We start from the raw sequence: 25,724 nt of genomic DNA on the forward strand, positions 1-25,724 counted from the left end.
GAAGATCACGCCGGCTATGGGGCAAGCAGTAGCATGGTGGACCCACAAAAAGAACGTTTCGGTGGGCCTTTCTTTCCTGACTGAACCAGCTCCATTGATAATTACCACCGATGCATCCCTGGAAGGATGGGGGGGCGTTCCTTCAGGATCTACAGGTCAGCGGTCGGTGGGCATTGCAGGAACAGCAACTCCACATCAACTTGCTGGAGCTCAAAGCGATAGGCTTGGCATTGCTGGCTTTCCTACCAAGAATTCAGGGAGCAGCTGTTCTGATAAGAACAGACAACACAACTGCTATGCACTATCTCAACAAGCAGGGAGGTACAAGATCACTCTCCCTGTTACAGGAAATACAAAAGATATGGAAGTGGGCTGTTCAACACGAGGTGTCTCTAAAAGCGGAACATCTTCCAGGAGATCAGAATGTCAAAGCAGACACTCTCAGCAGACTGAAGTTCACATGCCACGAGTAGGAAATCAACCAGGAGATTTTACAAAGCATCTTCTTCAAATGGGGAGTTCCGACAATGGATCTGTTTGCGACAGCTCAGAACAAAAAATGTTGGTTCTTCACAAGTTGGCATCACCAAAGGGGATCTTGGGGGAATGCGTTTTTGATGGCATGGTCAGGCGTCTTTGCCTACGCTTTTCCTCCGATTCCCATCCTGCCTCGCGTTCTCACAAAGATAAAGAAAGAACCGTGCAAAGTGATACTGATAACTCCGTGGTGGCCCAGGCAACACTGGTTCACAGAGTTGCTCCTGCTGTTGGAGGATCATCCGATTCGTCTGCAACCAATACCATCACTCTTGACAATGTCCTGGGGACAGGTGCTTCATCCAGACCCGAAATCGCTACGCTTAGCGACCTGGCTCCTGAACACTGCGAATTTCAACGCCTAGATATTTCATCAGAAATGCAGAGATATACTAGCAAATGCCAGAGTGGAAAGTACAAACAAGACATATAGGATGAAATGGAAGAGATTCTGTTTGTGGTGCCAAGAACATAATATTCATCCTCTAAGCTCAGCGGCACATGAAATTATTCCATATATTTTAATGTTAGCAAAATCTGGTTTAGCCCATGCTTCTATTAAAGTGCATCTTGCTGCGATTTCTCGATATAGAAGAACTTTCTCGGGTCCATCACTGTGATCTGAAAGGATTATCAAACAGTTCATGAAAAGATGGTTTAGGACTTTTCCTCCCATAAGACCTCCTCCACCTCTCTGGCAGTTGAACTTTGTTCTATCTCAATTGATGAAGCAGCCCTTCGAACCAATTCACAGGGCGGATCTAAAGTTCTTATCCTGGAAGGTAGCTCTTCTAATAGCTCTCACTTCAGCCAGAAGAGTTGGGGAAATACAGGCTCTCACGATACAAGAACCATTTTTGCAGTTCAAAGAGGACAGGATTGTTCTCCGGACTAATCCAAAATTCATTCCGAAAGTTCCTACAGACTTTCATCTGAATGAACCGCTGATCCTTAAGAGGTTTTTCCCTTAACCGTCAACAGCAGCGGAGAGAACTCTTCATTCATTGGATGTTCAACGTTGTCTGAAGTTTCACTTGCAGCAAACAAGGCCTTTCCGCAAGTCTTCCCAACTGTTTGTGGCTTATAGTGCCCCCAGGAAGGGGTTCCCTTTGTCAAAGAGGGGAATTGCCCGATGGATTTTAAGTGCAATACAGTTTTGTCATCAGGCGGCAGGGAAGCTGTTGAATGCATGTGTCCGTGCTCATTCTACAAGAGCATTGTCCACCTCCCACTGCTTTATTTGCGGGAGTACCTATCCAGGATATCTGCAGAGCTGCTACCTAGAAGAGTACGCATACTTTCACCAGACATTACTGCCTCGATGCACCTACAGAGAAAGATCTGACAGTGGGACAAGCAGTACTGAGGAACCTTTTCCAGTGACGGTAAGCCCTCTTTACCATCCCTCCTTACTTTTATTGGTTACATATGCACATGTTATTGTTGTATATTGTATTGTATGCAATTTGGAAAGTGTTTTCTGTGTGTATTGGTATATGAAGACCGCTTTTATCGAGCTACATATGTTCCCTTGTTCCAGGTCTTGGGTAACAAAAAATGTGCTATGTTTTACTGCACGCTATTCTGATTCAGGCATGTGAATCTATGAAAGCTCCAATACTGGAGTAAGAAAACAAGTTACTTACCGGTCACTGTAGTTCTCCAGTATTGGAAGCTTTCATAGATTCACATGCGACCCACCCTCCTCCCCTGAGAGGCTCACTTTGGATTTAGCTCAAAGTGTCTATGGCACAAGTGCACGAAAATCTGAGGGGCAAAAGGTTCTCTCAGGAGGGTTCTAGAGGGTGTGGAGCTCTGATTGGTTCAGGGACAAGTTTGGTCTCTTTTACATAACTAAGGTTATGGGTTGCAAAAGGGAAATGGGCCTAGGCCTCTTTTCAGTTAGCTAGCCAACTAAGCATTACTTTTTTTATATACCGGAGACTCCCGTCTCGACGACGGGGAATGATTCAGGCATGTGAATCTATGAAAGCTTCCAATACTGGAGAACTACAGTTACAGGTTAGTAACTTGTTTTCTTCAGTTCCACCAAAAAAGCTTTTAGTCCAGTGCCATTTACAACTGGTTTGCCTCACAGGTAGAGTCTTTTGGTGCTCTGTTGTGACCTTAGGAGCTGCCGGATCATCGTCCGACACTGATCCCTTTGTAGAAAAAAACACAGTGCTTTTTCAGGGTGGTCTCAGTACCACCTACAGGTCAGCAGTTTTGCATGATTCCATGTTCCTCACCACACATGTTCATTGGCCTCCTTCCATGGTCAGATACCCAGCTGTGTTCTGTCTCTTTGGGAGAATACCAAGACTGTGCTTGGTGGCTAGCAAGCCACACATAAACCCCCACTGCTTGTTTCTGTCCAATACACCCTTGCTCTGTTTTCTTGCCCCCAGTTTTTCTACAGATTTTGACTTGTGGTAAGAACTCTGCTACATGAGTGGTCAGTATGAAGCATTCAGAATGCCACAACAGTAATAGCTAAGAAAAAGGCTGCCGTTGTGTAGGCCGTTTACATTGGTTTTCTTCGATTGAATACCAAAGCTGGTCTCACCCACACTTGTTTGGTGACCCCCTATTCTTAGTCTTCCTTGAAGCAACAGACATGGAAGATATATTTTTCTCACCAGGTCTCTCAGCTTCCTGTTGACTTTAGAAACCTTTCCGATCCTCTCAAATAAAGAATATGAACGTTCAACACCTGTGACTGAGAAACTAAATGCAGCCACCGTATATTCTGTAAAGGAAGCACATGCACTGAGAAACCAGTTAGTGCGTTCTCAGTGCGCAGGGTCAACATACCATCCATATCTAGAAGAGATGAGCATTGCCAAAGCCAATAGATTGTTCCTTTTGGTTGCTTACATAGAACTTTTGGCTTTGCCAATGCTTTTTCCCCCATGCTGTTCAACATCGGCAAACATTTTGAAAAATATGCTTCTTGCTGATGTTTTGCAGCGTTGGCAAAATAAAATGTAGCAATCATGAATTGGCTGTCATTTCTGTTTTCTGTTTGCGTATCCTAGATAGCTGGGGCTAATCCTGGAATGGTAATTGAAAAAAATGTTAGCTGTGCATGATCGTGCCTTTTGGAGAAGGAGTGATCCAGCAGCAGATTGCAGAAGGCAACACAGAGGGATGGGAAAAGTGAGGAAGAACCATTTTTATTTATTTTATTTTGAAGGTTTTATATAGCGCGGACCAGACCCTTGCGGGTATCGGAGTGCTTTACGACATATACAGGAAAAAGCGGAAATAGACAGATGCGACATAGGCATATACATACGCAAATAATATTGCTTATAATAGGTCAAACAAACGGTAACTGTTCAAACATAGCACATATCTACCATCCTGCATCAAAAAGATCAAGTGATTTTTGTAAGGAGAATCGATTAAACTTCCTTTTTGAAGGATGCCGCGAGAGGGTTCTGTCTTGTTTTTGGGGGTAAGGCATTCCAGATCCTAGGGGCCATTCCTGAGAAGGAGCGGTTATAAGTTTTCTTTTTTTTAAAGCGTTGTGGTTTCAAAAGCAGGTTATATGAACTCCTGTTAGTTCTGTCGCCGCCCGATAGTACTAGTTTTTCTGCAAGGTAACGTGGTGTTTTGTGATGCAATGCCTTGTGTGTCATACAGGCGATTTTCAAATGGACCCTGGCCTCAAAGGGTAGCCAGTTAAGGGCACACAAGTCCAGGGAGATGTGACGGTTTCTTTTGGAACCTGTGATTAATCTGGCGGCTGCATTGATTGAGGCTCTTAGTGGGGATGTTCTTGTTCTGGGAAGGCCACAGAGAGCGACACTCCCATATTCCACTCTGGGGATTACTAGAGATTGGACTGCATGTTTAAAGTCACATGCGGGTATGAAGGGTTTCAGTCTTCTTAGGGTGTTCATTTGGAAAGTTGCTCCTTTTGTTGCAGCACTGATGTGTTTCTGCATATTTAGCTTATTGTCCAGAGTTATACCTAGCGATTTGGCATAATCGATCATGAGCGGTTGGCCGTCTAGTGCTGTTAGGTGCTTCATCCATTCCATGATGGTGGTAGTTTGGTTGGGAGGCGCTATTAGGAGGAATTCAGTTTTTAGGGTGTTTAATTTTAAATGGTTAATTGCCACCCATGTCTGCGTTTTTTGGAGCGTAGAATTGAGGGACTTGATGTCCTCTAGTGAGTGTACCTTAATGTAGAGTTGTGTGTCGTCTGCGTACATGTGATATTGGACCTTTGCATAGTTTAGAAGCTCTGGGAGTGGTTCCATGAACAAGTTGAAGAGTGTCGGGGAGAGGGAGGAACCTTGGGGTACTCCTAAAGTGGCAGGCATAGGTTTGGATAAAGATTGATTGGTCTTGAAACTTTGTGTTCTATTTTGAAGGAAGGAAGGAAGTGAACCAGTTGAGAACCATTCCCGATAGCCCCATTCTATGTTTCAGGAGGTCTAAAAGACTGTCATGTTTGACGGTGTCTAAGGCAGAGGATAGGTCCAGTAGGATTAGTAGACCAGCTTTGTTTTGGTCCAGTATTTTTAATGCATCATCTATTATGTGGGTCATGGCGGATTTGGTACTGTGCCCTGATCGAAAGCCCGATTGGCATTTGTCGAGCAGAGTGAAGTGATCAATGTGATGGGTAAGTTGCGTGTGAAAACATTTTTTCAAGTAGTTTGGCCAGGGTAGGGATGTTGGATATGGAGCAATAGTTATTCAGGTCAGCTGTGTCAGCTGATGGATTCTTTAAAATGGGGGAGACTTGACCAGCTTTGAGGATATCCGGGATGGCCCCTTGAAGCAGAGAGGTGTTTATAATCCTGGTCCAAAGCGGCACTAACGTTGGTATGAAGTCTTTTAGGAGGGAAGCTGGGAGTGGGTCGGCGAAGTGATTGGAGGGATTTAAGGCTGTAAGCATTTTCCGAATAGTTTCTTCGCTGTAGAGGTTGAATGAGGACCAGTCTGCCTTGTTTTTGGGGTTGAGCTTTGCGGAACAACTAAGCGGATTCCTGCAGGGGATCCCTGAGGCGATCATGTGAGGGTTGGTGATGGCTTATAGGTCTTTGTTTTCCGTTTTTGTTGTGAAATATGTTGCGAATGCCTCGCAGTTGGGGAGATTTTCTGAATTAACTTGAGGTGAGTGGGCGACAACCTTAGATTGCGCTACAATTATTTCAAAAAGACTTTTGGGGCGATTCTTGGATTGGTTCAATTAATTTCTGATGAAGTCGATTTTTGATTGTCTGATTTTCCTATAGTAGGCGTTTCTCGTGCTTCTGAGTAATTTGAGGTGCTGGAAGGAGGGAGCTGTTCTCCATTGACGTTCAATTGATCTTAGTGCTCTTCTGTCATCATTTAACCTACCGTCATACCATGGGTTTGAGACTTTGTTTGAGATACTTCTCAATTGTAGTGGGGCTAAATTGTCTAGTAATAAGTTCATGGATTGGAATTAGTGATTGGTTAGATAGTGTACTTCATGTAAACTGTTAAGATGGGGCAAGCGATTGCAAGTGAGGAAGGATTGACGTTTTTTAGGTTTCTCTTCAAAACTTTTGTTCTCTTGGGTTGGACATGGCATGGTTTAACTACTTAGTTGATATAGAAAGTGATGTTGTGATGGTTGGACCAGTCGCAAGGGAGGACAGATTCCAGTTGGGTGGAGTCCGCTATGGAGATTACCAAATCTAGGGTTGAACCTTTTTCATGTGTAGGGCTGTCACAAATTTGGGATAGGTTAAGGTCAGTCAAGAAAGTTTTGAGGCTATTAACCTCTGGGTCATCCGGGTCATTCCAGTGGAGGTTGAAGTCCCCAAGGAATATCTGCGTGTTCTGGAGATTGGCGTTTGTAGCTAGGATGTCCATTTTGTGTTCAATCAAGGTAAGGTTGTTTCCTGGTGGTTAGTAAAGTGAGTGCAGTGAGCATATTGGGGTGTTATTATTAGAGATTTCAAGATCTAAGTATTTACAAGAGGAGAAAATCGGGTAGGTGAGAGGTTTCACGGAGAGGTAGTTCCGGTGTATGGAATGATGGAGCTGGGTGGGTGAGGGTTGAAAAGTAAATACTGCTGAGTGGCGACAGATGGAGTGTGAGGGTAGGCACACAGTTGGTAGAAATGATGTGTGTTAAAGCAGCAATAAGCTTGGGGTTTTAAAACATTACTGGACATGGAGGAGTGAGGGAAGCAAGTAAAGACTACTGGGGTGGGAAATACATGGAAAGCACAGACGGATGGGATTTGAAGGGTAAGCTGCACTAGGAGATCAAAAAAACACATGCACTTGTGTGTAGAGCTGAAGTGAAAAAATAAGTAGTTCTCTGAAGGTTAGCAGTGGAAGGAAATATGGCACCCTATCAAGAGTATGGTAAAGAGGTTATGCTCTAAGGGTGGGACAAACTCAAGAAGGGTAGCTGTAAAAGAAGAAGCAAGCAAATCAGTGACAATAAAGCCAAGCAATGGTAATCAGTATTATTAAAGCCCACAGTTCGTTTTTGGTATAGTCCCCAATGACTTTTTTTTTTTTTTTTTTTTTTTTTTTTTTTTACGACAGACAGGTACAAGATGTCTGTAGGTGAGACCAAGAAAAGGAGAGGAACCATGTAAAAAAAGTGGATTTTCTTTAATTCTTTATTAAAGATCTTTCTGATATTGAGTTGTTTTTGATATCACCATCTTTCTTTCCATTGAAGCCTCGGTGAAGGGTGGGAAAACAGGAACATCTAACATCAACTGCACCTTTAACATATAACTCCAGTGATGCTTCATAGATCGCCAACATGACACTGGTGAATCATCACTGCCTAGTATTTTTCCATGTTTAGTCTGTAGCTGGGCTATATAGTGCATATGCAGAATCTACAGGAAGGTTATGTATCTTTCAGAGAAACATTACTAAAGTTAAGCAGCTAGCATCAATCAATGGTGCCAAGTGTTTGATCTCATTTTAAATTAGCCTTCTGACTCTCGGAACCTATTGCAAAGGATATCGCTTGCCCTAAATACAAGTTGATTAAGACCACTGTGTTATATTTGACAGAACTCACCTATCAGCAGTTTTAATTTGCTGACTTTCTGATAGAGACTTTTAACTGCAGATTCCTCATCTTTTAAATATTCCCCAGGTGTCAGACTGGATCTTTGAACTTTTTTCAGCAGTACCTCTGTGCGCTGGTGGGTGAAGCCGTTACGCTCCTGAAGTGATGTATGAGGCCCATATAGGCACCACTCCTTTGTGCTGACATTAGCTCATTTCTTTTGGCCCCTCCAGGCGCTGATCTGGAGCTGCTTCTGGTCTCTTCCAGAGACACTTTTACCTCATATGTATTTCTGTGTGCAAGGGACTTGTTGCCTCCCAAAACTAAAGAGTTTAAGCTGTCGCAGGCAAATGTCTTCAACAAATTCCCCATCAGGTTTGCCTGTGGTGGCTGGGACTGAGCCACAACACTTAAGACCTACATTGATTGCTTGTCGATACACCCCAAGTGCATACGGGACCATGAGGTGAAGTTGTAGGTCACCAAGTACCAGTAGACTCCTTGTCGAAATCGGTCCAAGTCCAGAGGTCAGTCCCGAAGTCTATAATTTCCCAGTCAAGAAGTTGCAGAGGTCAATCCCAAGGTCTATCGTTGCGTTCCAAATCTTCGGGTAAGTCAAAGAAAAGAGAACAAAATCCAAACAGCACCTAGTCCCTTCCCGCTGCTCTCGAACACCAGAGAAGGAGCAAGATTGTCCCAGTCCTCTTACTCTTGCTCCCAGAGTCGGTCGGCTTCGGAGCTTATTTTGCAATTTGTCCTGGCACAACCTGAACTTCCAGGGCCGTCTGCAACACAAAGGCAGATCCAAGAATTCTGCGAGGCCATGCTTTGGCTTTTCTGATCCTTTCAAACTCCCTCTTGTGTGCCTGTGTGCCCCAAAAAGCATAGAGGCCATCCATCTGGAATACTGCTGATGGGTTCACCCTCTGTGCCAGATTGACCCTCTGAAAACACAGCTGGGCCTCCAGCAGCTCCTGTCTCAAGTGTGGCACCATGATCCATGTCAGTTCCTGGAGCATCGACGCCAATGCCAACTTCATCAACGTCCAAGGATGAAGTCCCCATTGTGCTTTCCGACTCGGTCACCGCAACGACAACCTCGACCGAGCCCACACTCTGTTTTCATCCGACATGCACTACTTGACGTCCCACCAACACGAGGAAGATCCCATACACTACATTTCTTGTTTGTTACCAATTCTGACAACGATTATGACGCAGATAATTAGATCGGCCAACCCTACCATAAAGAGAATAGGTATGATCACCACCGATAGGCCAGTGGCCTTGACACCTTCCCCGATTCTGGTCTGCTACCACCCCCAGATCCTGCCACTGAAGAGTGCTTACTTTGCAGTGGCCATGCAAACCACAGCTGAAGTTCTTGACCTTCAGCTTCCCACCATAGGTGTCAAAACCGAAGTCCTTCAGCCTGGGCAAACATCAGCTTAGCCCCCTGCACTCTGTATTTTTCCCAGCACCCTTTACCAAAGAGCTTAGTGGTGCAGGCATACACTTTTCTGACCCTCATCACCCCCACCCACAATAGGGAGCCCAGAGGAGAGGACACCTCTGGGAAGAGGGCATTTTGTTCCATCAGAATATCCCTCAGGTCTGTTAATGCCAGTTACCTGCTGGGCCACTATTCCCTTGCTCTTTGGGCTTTGGTGGCACAGTTCCCTCTCAGGTGACCCAGAAGACCTCCAACCTGTCCTCACCCAAGCTATACTGGACGGTTGTAATGCAGCCAAGTTCTCAATTTGTTGTGGCTTGGATACCATCGGTTCCATCTGGCGAGCCAAAGGTACCAACATTGTCATTCGCTGCCACGCTAGGCTGCAGTAAACTGGTGTTTCAGGTGATGTCCAATCTTCCCTCATGGACATGCCCTTAGATGGGACTCGCCTGTTCGGGGGCAAGCCAGACTCTGCTCTGGAGTGGTTCAAAGAGAGCAGGGACACAGCACTCTCCCAGGGCGTATCTGCCCTGCCTTGCCAGCTGCATCAGCCCTACCGTTCCTTTCGCTGTTTTGGCAGAGGCACCCCATACTGCCAGCCAGTTCAGGCTCAGCAAGGTGCCCATCAGTTTTGTGGCAGAGGGGCCCTACAACTCTACGTCCAGGTCAGTGAGCCACTCAGTTTACTGCTTCCGCCCCCAATGCTTCCGCAACCCCGCCTGCCAAACCTCTTTAGCGTGCCCTTAGTGGAGCACAGCCACCCAGTTGAAGGCAATATGAACGACTCTTGCTGAGTTTGCAGACCATAACATCAGACCGGTAGGTCTGACAGATCTCTGATAGGGGTACATTGCCCTTCAATGTCACTCCATCGTACTTTCCACCGTCCCTGGACAACTGACTGAGGACCATCTCCATCGTATGGGAAGAAGTGCAAGCTATTTTGGCCAAAGTGTCTATTGAGAACGGTGCCTGTGCTATAAGTAGGCCATGGTTGTTGTTCTTGCTACCTTCTGGTGACAAAGCAGGATGGAGGCCTTTGTTTTATTTTAAACCTGCTACTACAATGCCTTCCTCCAGAAGGAAAATTTCAAAATGTTTACACTAGCCCAGGTTTTGTCTGCCCTTGACCCTGAGACTGGATGGTGGGTGAATCTGCAGGATGCCTATTTCCATATACCCGTCCTGCAGATCCATCAGTGTTACAAGTGGTTTGTGGTGGTACATGACCATTTTTTGTTTGTTGTGATGCCCTTTGGTTTCACCGGTGCCCCATGAGTGCACAAAAGTGATGGCGGTGGTAGCAGCACCCCTTAGGATTTCTGGGGTCCTAGTCTTTCCCTACGTCGCCATCTGGCTGTTGTCAACCTGTTGTCATATTTGGGGTTTACTATTGACATGATGATGCCACACCTGACTCATTCCCTGACGCTTCCCTTCATCTGAACCAATCTGGACACTGTGTGGTTTCATGTTTTTCCCTCAAAGGAGAGTCCAGGAAATTCAGGCTGTTCTTTCATTCTCTGGCATGGATTTCAGTGAGGTAAGCTCTGAGGCTGCTAGAACTGATGGCCTCCTGCATCCTGCTGGTCAAGCACACCAGGTGGCATATGCAGACTCAGCCGTGGGATCTGCTGTCTCAGTGAGCCCAACATCAAAGGGACCTCTCCAACCATGTTCAGATTTCAGAGAAAACTGTGAAAGACCTACAGTGGTGGTTACAGGACCAAGAAAGTCAGCAACAAACCCCTCACCATACCCCTCCCAGAGCAGACATTGACTGATGCCTAACTTCTGGGTTGGGACAGTCACCTGGGAGAGGTGATCATAGGTCTGCTTGTCAGCAGAGGCCCGGCTCTATATCAACCTCCTGGAGCTGCAGGCCATTTGCTATGTATTGAAAACCTTTGTTCTGATGGATACATATGCCTGTAGATTCCTCACCTTTTGAATTACCCCATGCGCAGCATTCCACAGAAACTTTTCTCCATAGCTCTCCCACATCGACGAGGACGTCACAATGGAACGGCTCCGCGTGTAACTCCGCATGGTGTCATCGAAGCCATAAGACTTCATCGGCGTGCTGACGTCAGTTCCCTCTTTTTCGGCTCGTAACTGGTTTTTTTCCAGTGCTCTCCATTTCTGGAGTTTCAATGTTGCTGGTTCTTCCTGAAATTGTAGCAGTGATATTGCTGCCCGGAAGAAGTCTGGTTTTAAACCTTGCAGGGAATGTGGGGGGTCATATGTCTGTCATTGGTGCCACTCGTCAGACCACTAAGTTGAGGGGTGTTCGTCATGCAGACGCATGAATCCGAAGGCCCTGAAAAAGAGGCAGGCCTAGTTATTTATGGTCAGGGCAAAGAAACAAAAAATGTACCGGAAAAGGACGAGATCCAAGTCCCCTACTCCACATACCTTGAAGTTGTCGAGGAAGCACAAAAAAAAGCGGTGTCATGGATCCAGACGTCGTTCTTCTAAGGATAAATCACAGAAGTCGGGTACCCGGTACTCTGGAGTCACCACAAGGATGAAGTCTCACCTTCCGCTTCGCCTCAGGTGACTCGACACACTCTCCGGCGCCCAGAGAAGCAATGCCTTTGCCTCTGGCCTCTCCATCCCTGGCTCCAGTGTCTCCGGTGCCACAACCGGAGCCAATCAATCAGCTTTCTCGAGCTGTCTCTGTACCGGCAGTACCAGATCAGTACCCACCCTTTAAGCTCCAGATACGGATGCTTCGCATTTCTTTAATGCAATGTTCGGCATTTTTGCCAGGGCGGCTAACCCCGCTGGTGCGCCTGTTGGCCCCATAGGACCGCTTCCATACAACCTTGGAGGCTTGTCACCTCATTTTGCACAGGTGCCATTCATGCTGATGACCCCAGGGAATTGGCCTCTCTCAATGTCGGTGCAGACCCTAGAGGGAAGAGTGCTGTTGGAGTCCCCTCCGGTCAGGTGTCGACTCGGCCTTGCCTGGCACCTTCAGCTACTACTGTGGAGCCTCCTTCCACGTTGGTCTCGCAGTCACAGGCACGGCACCTATTATGCTGGTACCCAGTTTGAGATCCAAAAGGGAGGCACAGAGGCTGCTGGAGGTGGAAGACTATCAGGAGCAGCAGGAAGAGGCTGAAGAGGGGGAAATTATTGACCCTATGCAGGAATTTGAGGGACTGCAGGAGGTGTGGTTTGGACACATCTCAGGAGTGAGGGCTCTCTTCCCCGAAAGGCCTTCCATCGCAGGAGGTTTCCTCATACCATTCCATAATAAGAAAGGAAGCTGATGTGCTGGACTTGCCTTTACTGCAGAGATACAGTCAAATATTGAATCGGTGGTGCTTTATTCCCCTTCATCTGCTTCGGAACCTCTGCTTCCATTTAAGGGGGCTTTGACCGAGCCCATTTTAGAAGTTTGGCAGATACCAATGAGTGCCCCTGCTGTCTCCAAAACAGTTGCAAGGAGAGGTAAGGTAGCGCCTGGAGATCCAGCTTTCCTTTCTACACACCCATCTCCTGAGAGCTTAGTAGTCCAGGCATCATGCTCGACTTAGCAGTCTCAAGGCTCTTTCCCTTCCACGCCTGGAGATAGAGGATCCAAGAGGATTAAGCAATCGGCTAAAAAGGTGTTTTCTTCAGCCAGTATGGCTCTGAAATCCACAAATGCTATGTGTCTGCTAGGTCGATATATCCACGCTCTGATGGATTCTGCAATGGAGGTGATCCCCAAGTTTTCGGTGGACGTTCAGGGCCATTTTGCAGAGGCACTATCGGACACACAAGCTGCGGCGTCAAGTCATACAGTCAGTGCTTGATATAGCGGACTCTGTTGCTAGATTTATGGGTTCCTCAGTGGCAATCAGGAGGCACGCCTGGCTAAGGGGGCCTGGGTTTTCATATGATGTTCAGGCCACCCTATTGGACTTTCCTTTTGATGGCTCGTCTCTTTGGTACCAAAGCAGACTGAGGCGCTACAGCGCTTTAAAGATCGGAGAGCCACATCGAGATGGTTGAATCTAGAGGTTTTGGGTACCGCTGATTTCGCAAGACTCCTTCCTGGCCAGGCAGCAGCAGCAACAGGCGAACCCTCTGTATAGGTCGTACAGAGGAAAGGATAAAGGTACCTGCGAGGCAGAGCTCAGCAGCAAATCTCCTCCTCCTCCTCCTCCTCCTCCGTTCCCTCAACTGGTACCGCAGGGAAGCAGCTCTAGATCCTCCATCCTAAAGCATGTTGGTCCCGTGGAAGGTCGGGTGTTCCATTTTCTACGAAATTGCAGATCTCTGGGTTTTGGAGCTCGTAGAAAATTGTTATGCCCTTCCCTTCCGGGAGTTTCTCCCTCAGTTCCCCCCTTGCCAGGGCTGGTGCTCAGAGAGTCACCTGATGCTTCTGCAGCAGTCGGTTCTGTCTTTGCTACAGAGAGTTAGGTTTTCCAGAGCAGGACAGGGGTCAGGGATGCTACTGCCGATACTTCCTGATCCCCAAGACGCACTGCTGATTGAGGTCGATCCTAGATCCTAGAATCCTGTCTCAAGGGAAGCCGTTTCAACCTCCTTCTCCAGTGGCCACAGTGATAACGGACGCCTCCACTCTAGGGTGGGGAGCTCTTCTGGGGGATCTGGAGGTCAAAGGCCTTTGGTCTCCAGAGAAAAGATTGTTTCACATCAATCTTCTAGAATTGCAGGTGATATGTTTGGCTCTCAAGGCCTTTCTTCCCTCCCTTCGCGGTCAGTCTGTTCAGGTCCTGATGGACAAGACTACCGGGTTGTGGTACATGAACAAACATGGAGGAGTATGGTCTTATCGCCTTTGCAGAAAGGATCCGGATTGTCTGGAGTGCTGAATGTGCGTGTGGACAGTCTCAGTCGGAAGTACTTGGCCGATCACGAGTGGCATCTTCATCCAGAAGTGGTCGATCACATTTTCAGGATATGGATGTTTACGCAGTTAGACCTGTTTGCCACTCACGAGCACGTGCACTGCCCGTCGTTCTGCAGTCTCCGGTATCCGATGCGGGTAGCGTTGGGGGACGTGTTTGTTAGATTGGGGCTCACAGCTTCTTTACGCGTTTCCTCCCGTATCCTTAATTCCTCAGGTTCTGAGGAAGATTCACCAAGACCGGGGCCAAGTCATATTGATCACCCTGGATTGGCCAAGAAGGGTGTGGTACACAGACCTCCTTTACCTCTCATCATGCCCTCCGCTCCGTCTCCCTCTAAGGGCAGACCTCCTCTTGCAGTCGCAGGGACAGGTTCTACACCCCCAGCTCCTGAGCCTGCACCTTCGTGCCTGTAGATTGAACAGGCAACCTGAGCTCTTTCTCTCTCCTGCCGGATGTGGTGGATGTTATTTCATCGGCCAGAAGACACTCCACAAATCTGCCTATTCCGGTAGGTGGGCCAGGTTTGTAAAAGGGTGTGGCGAGTAATCAGTCTATCCATTACGTGCCCATTTGTCTGATATTCTCAGTTTCTCTTTTTCCCCTAACCCAGCAGGGTTGTGCAGCAGCAATGATCAAAGGTTAACTTGTCTGCCTTGTCTGCTTTTCTCTGCTTGCCAGACCAACCCTCTTTATTTAAATCAAACTTAGTCATGAGGTTCATTAAGGGTCTCACTAATAAGTTTCCTCCCACTCCCTTTATCATGCCTCAGTGGGATTTGAGTTTAGTTCTTACTTTCTTGATGGGGTCTCCCTTTCAACCCTGCATAGTTGTCCCTTGAGATTCCTAGCATTTAAGACTATATTTCTGGTTGCAATTACTTCCGCCATGAGGAGGGTTAGTAAGCTGCAGGCCCTTAGCTCCAAGCCCCCATTTACCTCATTTCATGTGGATAAGATGGTTCTTAGGACCATAGCTGCTTTCCTACCTAAGATGGTTACTCCTGCATAGGGCGATCTATCACTTTACCCACTTTCTGTCCTCCCTCTCACCCTTCTAATGGGGGAAGGATACTTCACTGCCTGCGACACTAAGAGGGCGGTCAGCTTCTACCTGGACAGGACTAAGGACTTCAGGTTGGACGACCAACTCTTCATTGGATATGTGGGCAGGATGAAGGGCAAGGCTGTCCATAAGAGAACGCTGTCCAGGTGGATCATCCTCTGCATCAAGATCTGCTACGCCTTGGCAAAGACTGAGCCTCTTGAAGGTATTCAAGCTTGTTTCACCAGAGCTAAGTCCTCTTCGGTTTTAGCTAGAGGTGTCCCTGTTGTAGACATCTGCAACGCTGCAACTTGGGCCTCCCTCCACACTTTTGTGAAGCATTATTGCTTAGACTCGGAGGTGAGGAGGGATGGCCACTTTGCATGTTCTGTGCTGCAAGATTTTTTTTTATATGAGTAGGCGGGCAACCTCCTCCAAGAGCAGGACTGCTTGGGTATTCAATTCAAAAGGTGAGGAATCCACAGGCCAATGTATCTTTCAGAAGAACAAGTTACTTACGTTCGGTAACGCTTTTTCTGGTGGATACAGTATCTGCCTGTGGATTCCAAACTGACCCACCTGCCTTCCCGTTGCATGCCTGCTTATACAGATAAATAATGGACATGTGATTTAGGCATTTTTCTATGAAATATTTGAAATTATGTAGTATTTTTTACTAGGAAATGTCTGTTTTAGAATTGCCAGTTTCTTTCTTGGTCTTGTATACTGTGTATACTTGTGGAAATGTCAGTTCGCCTCGAAGGCACGGAAAAAATAGGTGGAACTGACGTCATCACGGCGACGGGGTCTTCTGATGGCTCTGGTGTGTGCGTAGCCGTTCCGGTGTGACGTCCCCGCCGATGTGGGAAAGCTATGGAGGAACGTTTAGGTGGAATGCTGCGCATGTTTGTTTGTTTATAGATTTATATAGCGAATGACTGCCCAAAGGCTTCCCAGAGCTGAGGAGAAGGTGCAGTCAGGGCGAAGAAGTTATCCGGGAAATAGCCATGTTTTTAGTTTTTTCCTAAATACCAGTTCATCTCTTAGCAATCCCATTTCTTTAGGTAGGGAGTTGCACAGACCAGGAGCCAGATGAGCAAAAGATCTTCCTCCCCATCTTGATCTCTTTATTCTTGTCCTTTTCATGAACAGATCTGATGAGGATCTTAGAGATCTACCGGGAACATAAGGAGCTACAAGCTTTCTTATTAGGGCTTGGCCTTTGTCGTTCTTGGCTTTGTGGGCAATACAAAACTATAAAAATTTGATCCTGGCTTGGATCGGGAGCCAGTGCAGTATTTTCAGCGTGGCTTTCATGGTGTTTGGTCTGGGGATGCCTAGTCGTATCCTGGCTGCGGCATTCTGAGCCAGATGTAGTCTGTTCACTACATATTTGGGGGAGCCAAGATCGAGGGAGTTACCGTAGTCCAGCCATGATATCGCCATGGCCTGAACCTCAGTTCTCCGGGTTTGTTCAGGGAGAAGAGGTAGGATCATGCGGAGTATTCCAAGGCATGTGGCTGCTAGTTTCTTGGCTTGTGTCTCCATAGAAAGACTGTGGTCTAACCATATTCCCAGAATTTTAGCCAAATTTTTGGGGACGGGGGGGGGGGGGGGGGGGGGGGGGGGGGGGTTGCCTAGTTCTGGAGGCCAGCAGATGATGATTCTCTGAACGGACTTATTTCCCAAGAACATAAGTTCTGTTTATTCTCCACTCCGTTTTAGGCTGCACCTTTTCATCCATTATGCAACTTTTAACATGCAGGGGGCCAATTTGGTGTGCTTGGATTGTGGTCCCTCTGTCACTGATAGTACCAACAGGGTATCATCTGCGTATGATACTATAGATAACCCAAATTCCTGCACTATCTTTACCAAAGGTAGCATTTATAAATTGAATAAAGTGGGACTCGGGGCGGATCCCTGTGGGACTCCGCACGATACTTGTAGGATATCTGAGAGGTGCTCGCCTTCCATTATCTGGAAGGATCTATCTTCTAGGAATGAGGCCAGTCATTTTAGCGCCATGTCTGTAATGCCCGCCACCTTTAACCTGAGGAGCATAGTGTTGTGCTCAACCGTGTCAAAGGCTGCACTAAGATCAAGAAGCAAGATTGCAGCTACACACCCCTGATCTAGGATTCCCTTGAGTTCTTCCGTGACCACCAACAGGGCGGACTCTGTACTATGTTGTGGTCTGAAACCCATTTGGGTGTGGTGCAACACCTCATTTTCTTCCAAAAATTGGGACATGAGGTAATTCAAAAGGTGAGGAATCCACAGACCGATACTGTATCCACCAGAAAAAGCGTTACCGAAGGGAAGTAACTTGTTCTTCCATCCATCAAGGAGAGGCTGGTACATGTGCTTGCTGGCAACACCACCGCCATGTGGTATTGCGACAAGCAGGGAGGAGTGGGTTACTGGGCACTGCACCTCTGAAAATGGCCAAAATATCAAGGAAGTTTCCAGGTGGTGAAACACCGGACAGGATCTCTGAATGCCAAGGCAAATTAACTCAGTTGGTGACGCCTTGCAGAACAAGAGTCGCAGTCACGCCCGGAGGTGTTGCAATGGGGAGATCCTTGGCGTGGCTATTTTGTCCATCAAACACGCAATGTTAGAAGTTCTGTGTGTTGGAATTTCTAAGGCGTCTCGCTAGGCGACTCATTCTGCCTAGAGTGAACTTGGGACTCCTGTATGCCTTACTGCTGATACCTCTTCTTCCCCAAGTTCTGAAGATCAGGACCGCCCGGGCCCAAGTCATCCTCTGTGCAGATCAGGCACAGAGGGTATGTTATCCAGAGTTCCTGGCTTGAGCAGCTGCCCCTTCAGGAAGACTAGCTGTCACAGCAACGGATCAGAGTTTTGCACACAGGCCTTCCAATGCCCACCTTCATGCTTGGAGATTGAGCAGCAACAGCTGAACATTTTCAACTTTCCTCTGGAGGTGGTGGATGTCACCTTGGCAGACTGGCATCTAGTGGCAAAAACTGCATATGCCTGTTGGGACAAAGTTGTGGTTTGGTAGAGCACACGCCAGATTGACCCACTCCTGCCCACATTATCTAATGTTTTATTGTTTTTGTTTCTTGTCTTGCAAGGCTTTGGGCACAGTTAATGGGTACCTTTCAATTCTTTTTACAGTTACCGACTAACCCTCATTATTTAAAACACTGGTTGTGATGCATTTTTAGAAAAGCCTGTAACATTTGGGTGTACTATATGATATAGTTGTGAGGCCTTATCATGGAGTTCACTTGCAAATACCGTCTTGGGTCCAGTTAGGCATATTTGTCACACTTTTAGCTCAGTCCTGGGTAGCTGGGGATTCAAGCTGCAAGGCTTGACAAAGGTGCTTACTTTAAAGCATTTAACAGCACCAAACAGAATAAGAAAGTCACGCAACAACAATCTGTAAAAATAGAGCATATTTTTATAAAAAAAATTTTAGAGTACTCCATCATCAAAATCCACCAGAGGGTTCCGGAGAGACAGATTTTTGAAGAAATAAATACTTTTAAGTGAAACCGCACACAAGCACTGGTCAACAAAAACTTTGCAAATTTTTGAAAAGTTTGAAACAGGCGACTCTTGCTCGACTTGGGCAACAAAATCCGTCAGGGCAGAAGTCTAGGAGTCCAGTAAGATTACTTTGGACAGTTACCTGGCCACCAGAGTATTTCTAATTCAGTTGCAGCCTTTAGGATATGACCCCCATAGACAACAGTAGAGTGGGATGCAGGACAAAAGATGCTCAAAGGATGCTCCTGGTGCTGTGTGATCAACGGATTTGAAATGCAGTTGATTCCTTGGTTCCTGGGTGGGGTGAGGCGACTTTGAGCATGGTACTTGGGTCCCACGACATCCTCTTTGCGAAAGTAGATGGCCAGCTGCCGCTAAGCTACCAGTCTCGTGATACAGCGGTCACAGCGAATACTCTTGGTGGGGGCTAGTGTCCCTCATGGGGGACGGATCCGGTTTCGGATAGCATTCCTGGTTCCTAAAGACACAGGTGTAACTTTTGGCTATCTAAGATTTGTCTCTTGGCGTACCCAGCGGCTATCCCTCAGGCGTGGCTACTGCTTTGCCGTTTTGTGTTTCCTCAGCTTGTGCAAACTCACTAGCCCACTAACCCGCAGCCTTTCTTTGAGCAGCTTCAAATGCCGCAGGACTTCTCCTTTTTAGGGCCTCTCTCCAAATCCAACGTTCAGCGGGCCCTTTTCAACCCTGGAAGGGACAACGCAGTCACTAGCCCATGGGCTAATAGGTCCCTTCCTCTTTGGTGACAAAGTTCCAGTGATGTGTGGTATTTGGCAATCCCAGAGTGCAATATTCTTGCCAATGTCAATATGTCTGACCTTCCCTCGACTGTCAAGAGCATGGTAACCCACCCAAGAGGTGTGGCTACCCAAGGGCTACACACCCATAAGAAAACCAGTTTGGGGGTGGGTGGTCCCTCTCTGTCCCTGTCTCCAACTTGTCTACAGGAACAAAAGGCTTCCTTCCTGGGTGTGTTGCTACAGGTGGCCATTCAAAGGCGGCTTCCCCTTTGAAGCTCGCCTTTTAGGCAAACACCCCAAGTGGCCTTCCTGGTAGAGGAGGTCACACCTCACTGCCTTTGTTCCCAAACCTGGGAGTCTTAACACGTCTCCCCAGGTGGGCAGAAAGTTCTCTGTTGGCCAGGGCTTGTGCAAAGTCACTGGACTAGCTGGGACAGAAGGTGGCAAATATCTAAAAGTTGCTCAACTTTAATAGTGAAATTAAACTCGACTTGGGCATCAGTCAGATGTAATGCCACGATTAATTTGATACCTTACAGTACCCAGTTAGGTAGTCTTATTCAGTAGTTAACCAGGTTAGGATGCCAGCTGGTATCCCTGTGTTAGCCGATATGGCTACTAGCTTTCTGCAGCAAAAAAGAAACTGTAAGGGTTTTGCTGCTAAGACAAATACAACTCCTTCTTGCTTAATAGTATACAGCTCCCTTCCATATGGCTCAATAGGCCTTCCTTAGGCGGACTCACATATATTAAGGGAAGGGTGGTGTTGCCATTAATGGTAATAGCAAAGTCGAACTTGCATTGTACACACTGCTCTTCCAGTCTGCAGTGGCAGGTTGGTGACCATTTTGTTGATTGTCACACTCAGTATGGCACAAACAGTGCCCTGAACACAGTGTAGTAGGAACTTATAAGTTAGTCAGTACTTGCCAATTGGGGACATTAAATTCACCACACCTTTTGTAATGGGTCAGAACACTGGGTTCTGGTTAGCAGGTCACAGTGCATGCTGAGTCGAAAAAATCTGCAGCTAATAGTCAAAGTAGGGCAAAAACTGAGGGGACCTGCAAAAATACCTTTTTCCTTACATTCCCTCTCCCACGGTGGGATCTTAACTTGGTCCGCACATGTTTGATGTGTTGCTCCCTTTGAGCCTCTTCACATCTCTTCTTTGTAGCTCCCACCCTCAAGACGGTGTTTCTTGTCGCCTTGACATTGGTGCAGCGAGTGAGTGAGCTTAAGGCTCTCTGTGTTAGCCCACCGTACACCACCTTTTTTACAAAATTGGTTATGCGGGTGCGAGCATCCTTCTTGTTGAAAGTTGGGATTCAGTTCCATGTCTGTCAAGCCATCACCCTGTCTGCGTGTGCTATATTCCTTATCACCCCTCTGAGGGGGAGGGACTCTATTTCTTGGGCCCAAAAGAGCAGTGATCTTTTACATTGATCCTACCAAAGCCCACCGGATGGACGATCAGCTCTATGTGGATTCACTGGTGGAAAAAAAGGCAGGGTTATGCAGAAGATAACCTTCTTCTCCTGGATTGTACTCCGTATTAAGATCTGCTATGCACTGGCCAAAAAACAGCCTCTGGAATGACTGCAGTCTCATTGCACCATTGCCAAAGTTGTTACCATTGCATTGGCGTGCAGAGTTCCTATTTTGGACATCTTTTAGGCGACTACGCAGGCATCACTCCATACGTTCATGAACCACTACTGCTTGACCAACCCGGTTCGCTGAGAGGATGTTTTACCCCCTCAGTCATATCGGACTTTTTGGTTTGTACTATTTCACAGGACCACCTCCCAAGAGGTACTGCATTTGCATCTATTTAAAAGGTGAGGAATCTGTGGTTAGAAGAACAAGTTACCTACCTTCTGTAGCTCTCTTTCTGGTAGAGACTAACTGCAGATTCTTAGCCGATCCTCCCTGTTCAGTAAATTGGGATCTGTCCATTAATAAGATCCCAAATCTAAGAATCTGCTCACTAGTTGCAGCCAAGTTGCTGTTTGGGCTCTGTGTCTGGGGGCAAGGACAGCCTTGAAAGCAACTGACGTCAGCATGTGAGAGTGGATCCTATAATGGGCCAGCACATCACTTCTGGATCGAAATGGCATGAGTGTGGAGCCACATGGCATCACCTACCAGTGCAGAGGTGCTGCTGAAAGCGTGTCCATAACCAGTTGACAGTTGGAGAATATTCAGAAGGTGAAAAATCTGAGTTTAGATAGTCAGTACCTGAAAGTGTTCCCAAAGGTAAGTAACTTAATTTTTTAACAAGTGATAGTTATAAAAACTTCATTGATTATTTAGATATGGTACTCTGTTTTTGTTTTACACTTGCATGTACCAGATTGGTTTATAAAACTTCCTATACACATTTTTCCTACATGTAAGATATTGTTTGATTTGTTCTCAGATTTCTACATGCAGTTTTTTTCCTGCTAAGAATAATAATCCATATTTGTAAAGAGCGAACATATCACCTCTTAACATTTAAAGGAGCTGGGGGCAGTCGGGGAGATTAAGTGAGCAATTGCCCAGAGTCACATGGTGCTGAGCTGCTGCCAGCGCCGGGGGTCAAATCATGAGCCCACTGTTCCAGAGTCAGCGGCTCTGGACGCTGCACCACATCTCTCCCACTCATAGAAACTCTTATGCTTCATATTCACATATTTTAATGTGGTGATTCTTTTTCACCGACTTCATCATAATCATGGAAGCAACATTTGTTTACGGTAAATAAGTAGACCTGGCAGTTTGTTTCATCCGTACTTGACACTAATGCAATGTAAAAATTTAAGTTACTATTTCTGTATTTTTCACTCTGTTCTAACTTTTTGTATTTCCTAATAGATTAGTAAATTAAAGTTACCTCTTTGAGGTTCTCTTCAATTTGTTTTTGTATTTACAAGCTGCTGTAAGAGCTAGTTTTTTAGCAATTGCCATATCACATCTTCTTAATGTACCTTATATATTGTTGATGTATGTTACTTCTAATTTGTTTTGTTTCCCTTTTGTTACTTGTCTTTTGACTTTGATTTCCTCTTTGAGTTTTTTCTCCTCCCATTGTGTATGTACAATTTTGATATTTTTTTTTTAACGTGGTGTTTTCTTGCAGCTCCCTTTTTTGCCCTGTTGTTTTTTGCTCCTCTCTTTCTCCCTGCAAGTAAAAGGGGGGTACTTACCAGTGCCCCTCTTTTTTGTCCGTTAATTATCTAGTTTCCTTCTCTCTTCCTTTATTTTACTTTTTTTTCTCCTTCTGTCCATATATAGTTTTCCCATACTCTCTATGACTTGCCTGATTTCCTCTTCCCTATTTTCCGATTTACCTTTTTCCTCTCTCTCTATGTATCCTAATTTCTGGGTTTTTTCTCTTTTTGTTGTTTTGAGTATTTAGAGATTTGTGTCTTTTGGGGTGTGGTAGTTAGGAATGTCCCTTTCAAAAGGTTTAATTTCAAAGTAACAAATTTGGTGTGCTGAGGTAATATTCTGAAAGTTTTTATCATTTTTAATTAGCTTTTTTCTCCTCATTTTCTTTCTTCCTTCCGTTCTAAAACCTTTTCAAAGTTGGAGGTTCACGAAGCTAAGCCAGTGCCAGAAAACCATCCACAGTGGGAGACAGCCATTGAGGGTGATGAAGATCAAGAAGACAGTGATGGCTTTGAAGAGAGTTATGATGAGGAGGAAGATGATGATGATGATTAAACAGAACTCTGAACGGACTTCAATATTTGCTTACCTTTAGTTCTAATATTGGGACTGTTCCATAAGCCAGAACTGCATTGTGGGAAGGATCAGAAAGTTCAGTTTAACTTCTCTCAGCTGATCAGAAGGTCCTATGTAACTTGCTCTTGGAGCTCAGATGTCCCTTGCCATTGGTACTAACCGGAAGGTGCTTAATGGCTGAAAGCCTTTAAGTGCAAGAAGCTGTATTTATTTCAGCTGGAAAAAGAATAAAGCCTTTTTTTAACGTAAATGTCCAAAATTGTGGGCTGTATATTTTTTATTGTGCAGTCAGCAGAAAATTGAAAAAATGTATTGCCTCTAAGAACATTCATTTACCAAACAGCCTATTGTTAGTAGTTTATTTTTAGAAAATATTTACATATGACTGATATACAAAATGAAATGTATCATTTTAAGTAGCATTTAGACAGTTTCCATCCTTGGTAAAGTTTACACCACTGTTTCACCTGATTAAATGCTGCCATAACATCAGAAATCTTATCACAGCTCATACCTTACACTATCATCTTCTGCACTTCTTGTTGTTTGACCATGTGGGTATGAGATTGTCTGGTAACGCATTCCATTCCTTTCACTTGGCTATTTTTTTAAACGGTTGACATGTCACTCAATGCCTGAGATTCCTATTTTTTTTTTTTATAGAAAATCTATTGCTGACTTTGTAATTATAAATTATCCATACCACTTATGCTGATTATTGATGGATCTGCTTCCAATAAGAAATGCATCTAAAAATGTTTAAGGGACCACAACATGCAATACATTGGAAACTTACTCTGAGTACTTTTTGTAAGAGGTGCTTTGGAATAACTGGAGAGTAATTCTAAACTTTTTATTCTAATTGACTTGTCAGATTTTTTCACCAAAACAGAACATGCATAGATTGCATGTTTATATCCAATTCAAAGCTTTGAATAAGCTTTTCCAACCATTTGACTGTTTGCATTTGTAACATTTCTTTTGACCCTATGTCAACATTATCGTTGAGAGGTTTACCTCCTATTACATTTCACTGCTCTCGATATTTGCTAAACTATGTATATAAATGCTGCTGATATAGTAGATATTGCTGTAAAGCCCTGAGGAAATGTTCATAATTTTTTCATGCTACAGCAATATGTAAATTTAAGCTGCTCTGGTCACGATCGTAAAAATGCAAGGTGGGGAGAATTTTTATTTTTTATTTGAGGGAAAATGTTGTCCGACAGAAATTCCTTATAAAACCTCTTCATCTCTCCTTGCTCTTTCCATGGAAATGAAAGTGACCCAATTAATATGTTCATTTAAAAAGGTATATTACTTTAAATGGAAAATGCATTGATATTCTTTTTGTAATTGCACTAAGTGCAAATAAAATCTGGAAGTGCAAAAATACACTATCCTACTTGTTTTTCAGAATAGTCTCAGAATTCTTTTTTGTAATGATTTGTTTTTATGACCTTAAATGTTTGAAATTTTGGTCTTTGGACATGCATGAATGTCTTTGGAAAGTAGTAAAATCAAAAACAGCTGTACACAACCATCAAACATTGATTGTGGAGTGGTGATTTCCTTTCTACTGAGAAGCTACCCTGTATCCTCTATTGAAAAGAGGCTACATGGAAAATGTGTAAAACAAGCACTACATTAAGATTTTTGTGTTATGAGGATCCTCAAAATGTTTGTTAGGAGTTGGTCTAATGGCTAGGGCGGTCGACCTCGAATCTGAGGAACTGGGTTTTAATCTCGGCAATGACGCTGAACATCTTGTGATTCTGGGCAAATCACTTAATCTCCCCGTGCCTAACAAAAAATGAATGTGTCCGCATGTAATGCAACTGGTGCTATGTGAAGCGCTCTGATACCCGATTCGGGTTAAGTTCGCGCTATATAAAACTGTACTATAAAAAAAATATTTGTATTGTGCAAAACGGCATACAATAATATTATCATCATATTGTAGTCTTAGGTACATTTACAGGAATTTTTAATTTCCTTAGCCCCAGTTTTGAGTCCAGAGTTCTGGATCTCAAGTTTTATTGTTTGGTGCCTATATTTTTCTGCTTTAAGTATTGACATTTCCTTAGAACACTGTGTGTGGCTGTAGATGCATATGCTCTGAATACTTCTGGCATCCCTAATTAGCAAGTTGTTTTTCTTTGAAGAAGTCTTTTGAGACACAAGATGTACAGTGACTCCTCTGAGAGTGGGCAGTGCACATAGGCACTAACTCCATGTTTGAATTTTTTTCTTCCAATGGCATGGTATGTGTACCGACAGGACGCCAAGATCCGATGTGTATTGCTTTTTTTTCCCCAGTCCCACGCTGTGAAAACTTGGGCTCCCCCTGTTGGTAGCTTCCATTTTACAACTGCGTTTACCACTCATTGACCTCCCCCTGGAAACCAGTGACCAAGTCCCCAAATGCTTGGACCCCGCAAACTTCTGGGGCCATGCTCCCTCTTTGCCTCTGGGTAGTCTACCTACTGGAGAAGGTAGACCTGTAAAGGCTGATGGAACAGCCACACTTCTAGTAATGCTCTGGATGCCACGCGAAGTACCCGTAGTCAGACCATCCATAGGTTTGTAACCTCTGCTCCCCAGACCACAACAATGCCACCTGGGAATCTTGCCTCACCTTCCGGTCAAAGAAATTCCTATGGTGCCGAATGGAGAGGTATCGGGCGCACAGCAAAATTCATCAGCTGTCCCATTGCTGATACCCCTGAAATCTTGCCTTCTGGCAAGTGACACCTAGCTCAGAGGCCTT

At 45.3% G+C, this 25,724-nt stretch overlaps 1 protein-coding gene across 1 annotated transcript in view; it reads left to right on the forward strand.

The window, feature by feature from the left end:
* The window catches only part of SEC63 (SEC63 protein translocation regulator), a 669,334-nt gene extending 644,987 nt beyond the window's left edge, over positions 1–24,347 (forward strand). Inside the window, exon 21 of the mRNA XM_085611209.1 lies at positions 22,796–24,347. Coding sequence (XP_085467335.1) covers positions 22,796–22,933 — 138 coding nt within the window. The 3' untranslated portion in view covers positions 22,934–24,347. The remainder of the gene's footprint in view (positions 1–22,795) is intronic.
* The last annotated feature ends 1,377 nt before the right edge of the window (positions 24,348–25,724 follow it).

This window comes from Triturus cristatus, chromosome 6 (genome assembly GCF_964204655.1).
Source record: "Triturus cristatus chromosome 6, aTriCri1.1, whole genome shotgun sequence".
In the NCBI taxonomy this organism is placed as follows: domain Eukaryota; kingdom Metazoa; phylum Chordata; class Amphibia; order Caudata; family Salamandridae; genus Triturus; species Triturus cristatus.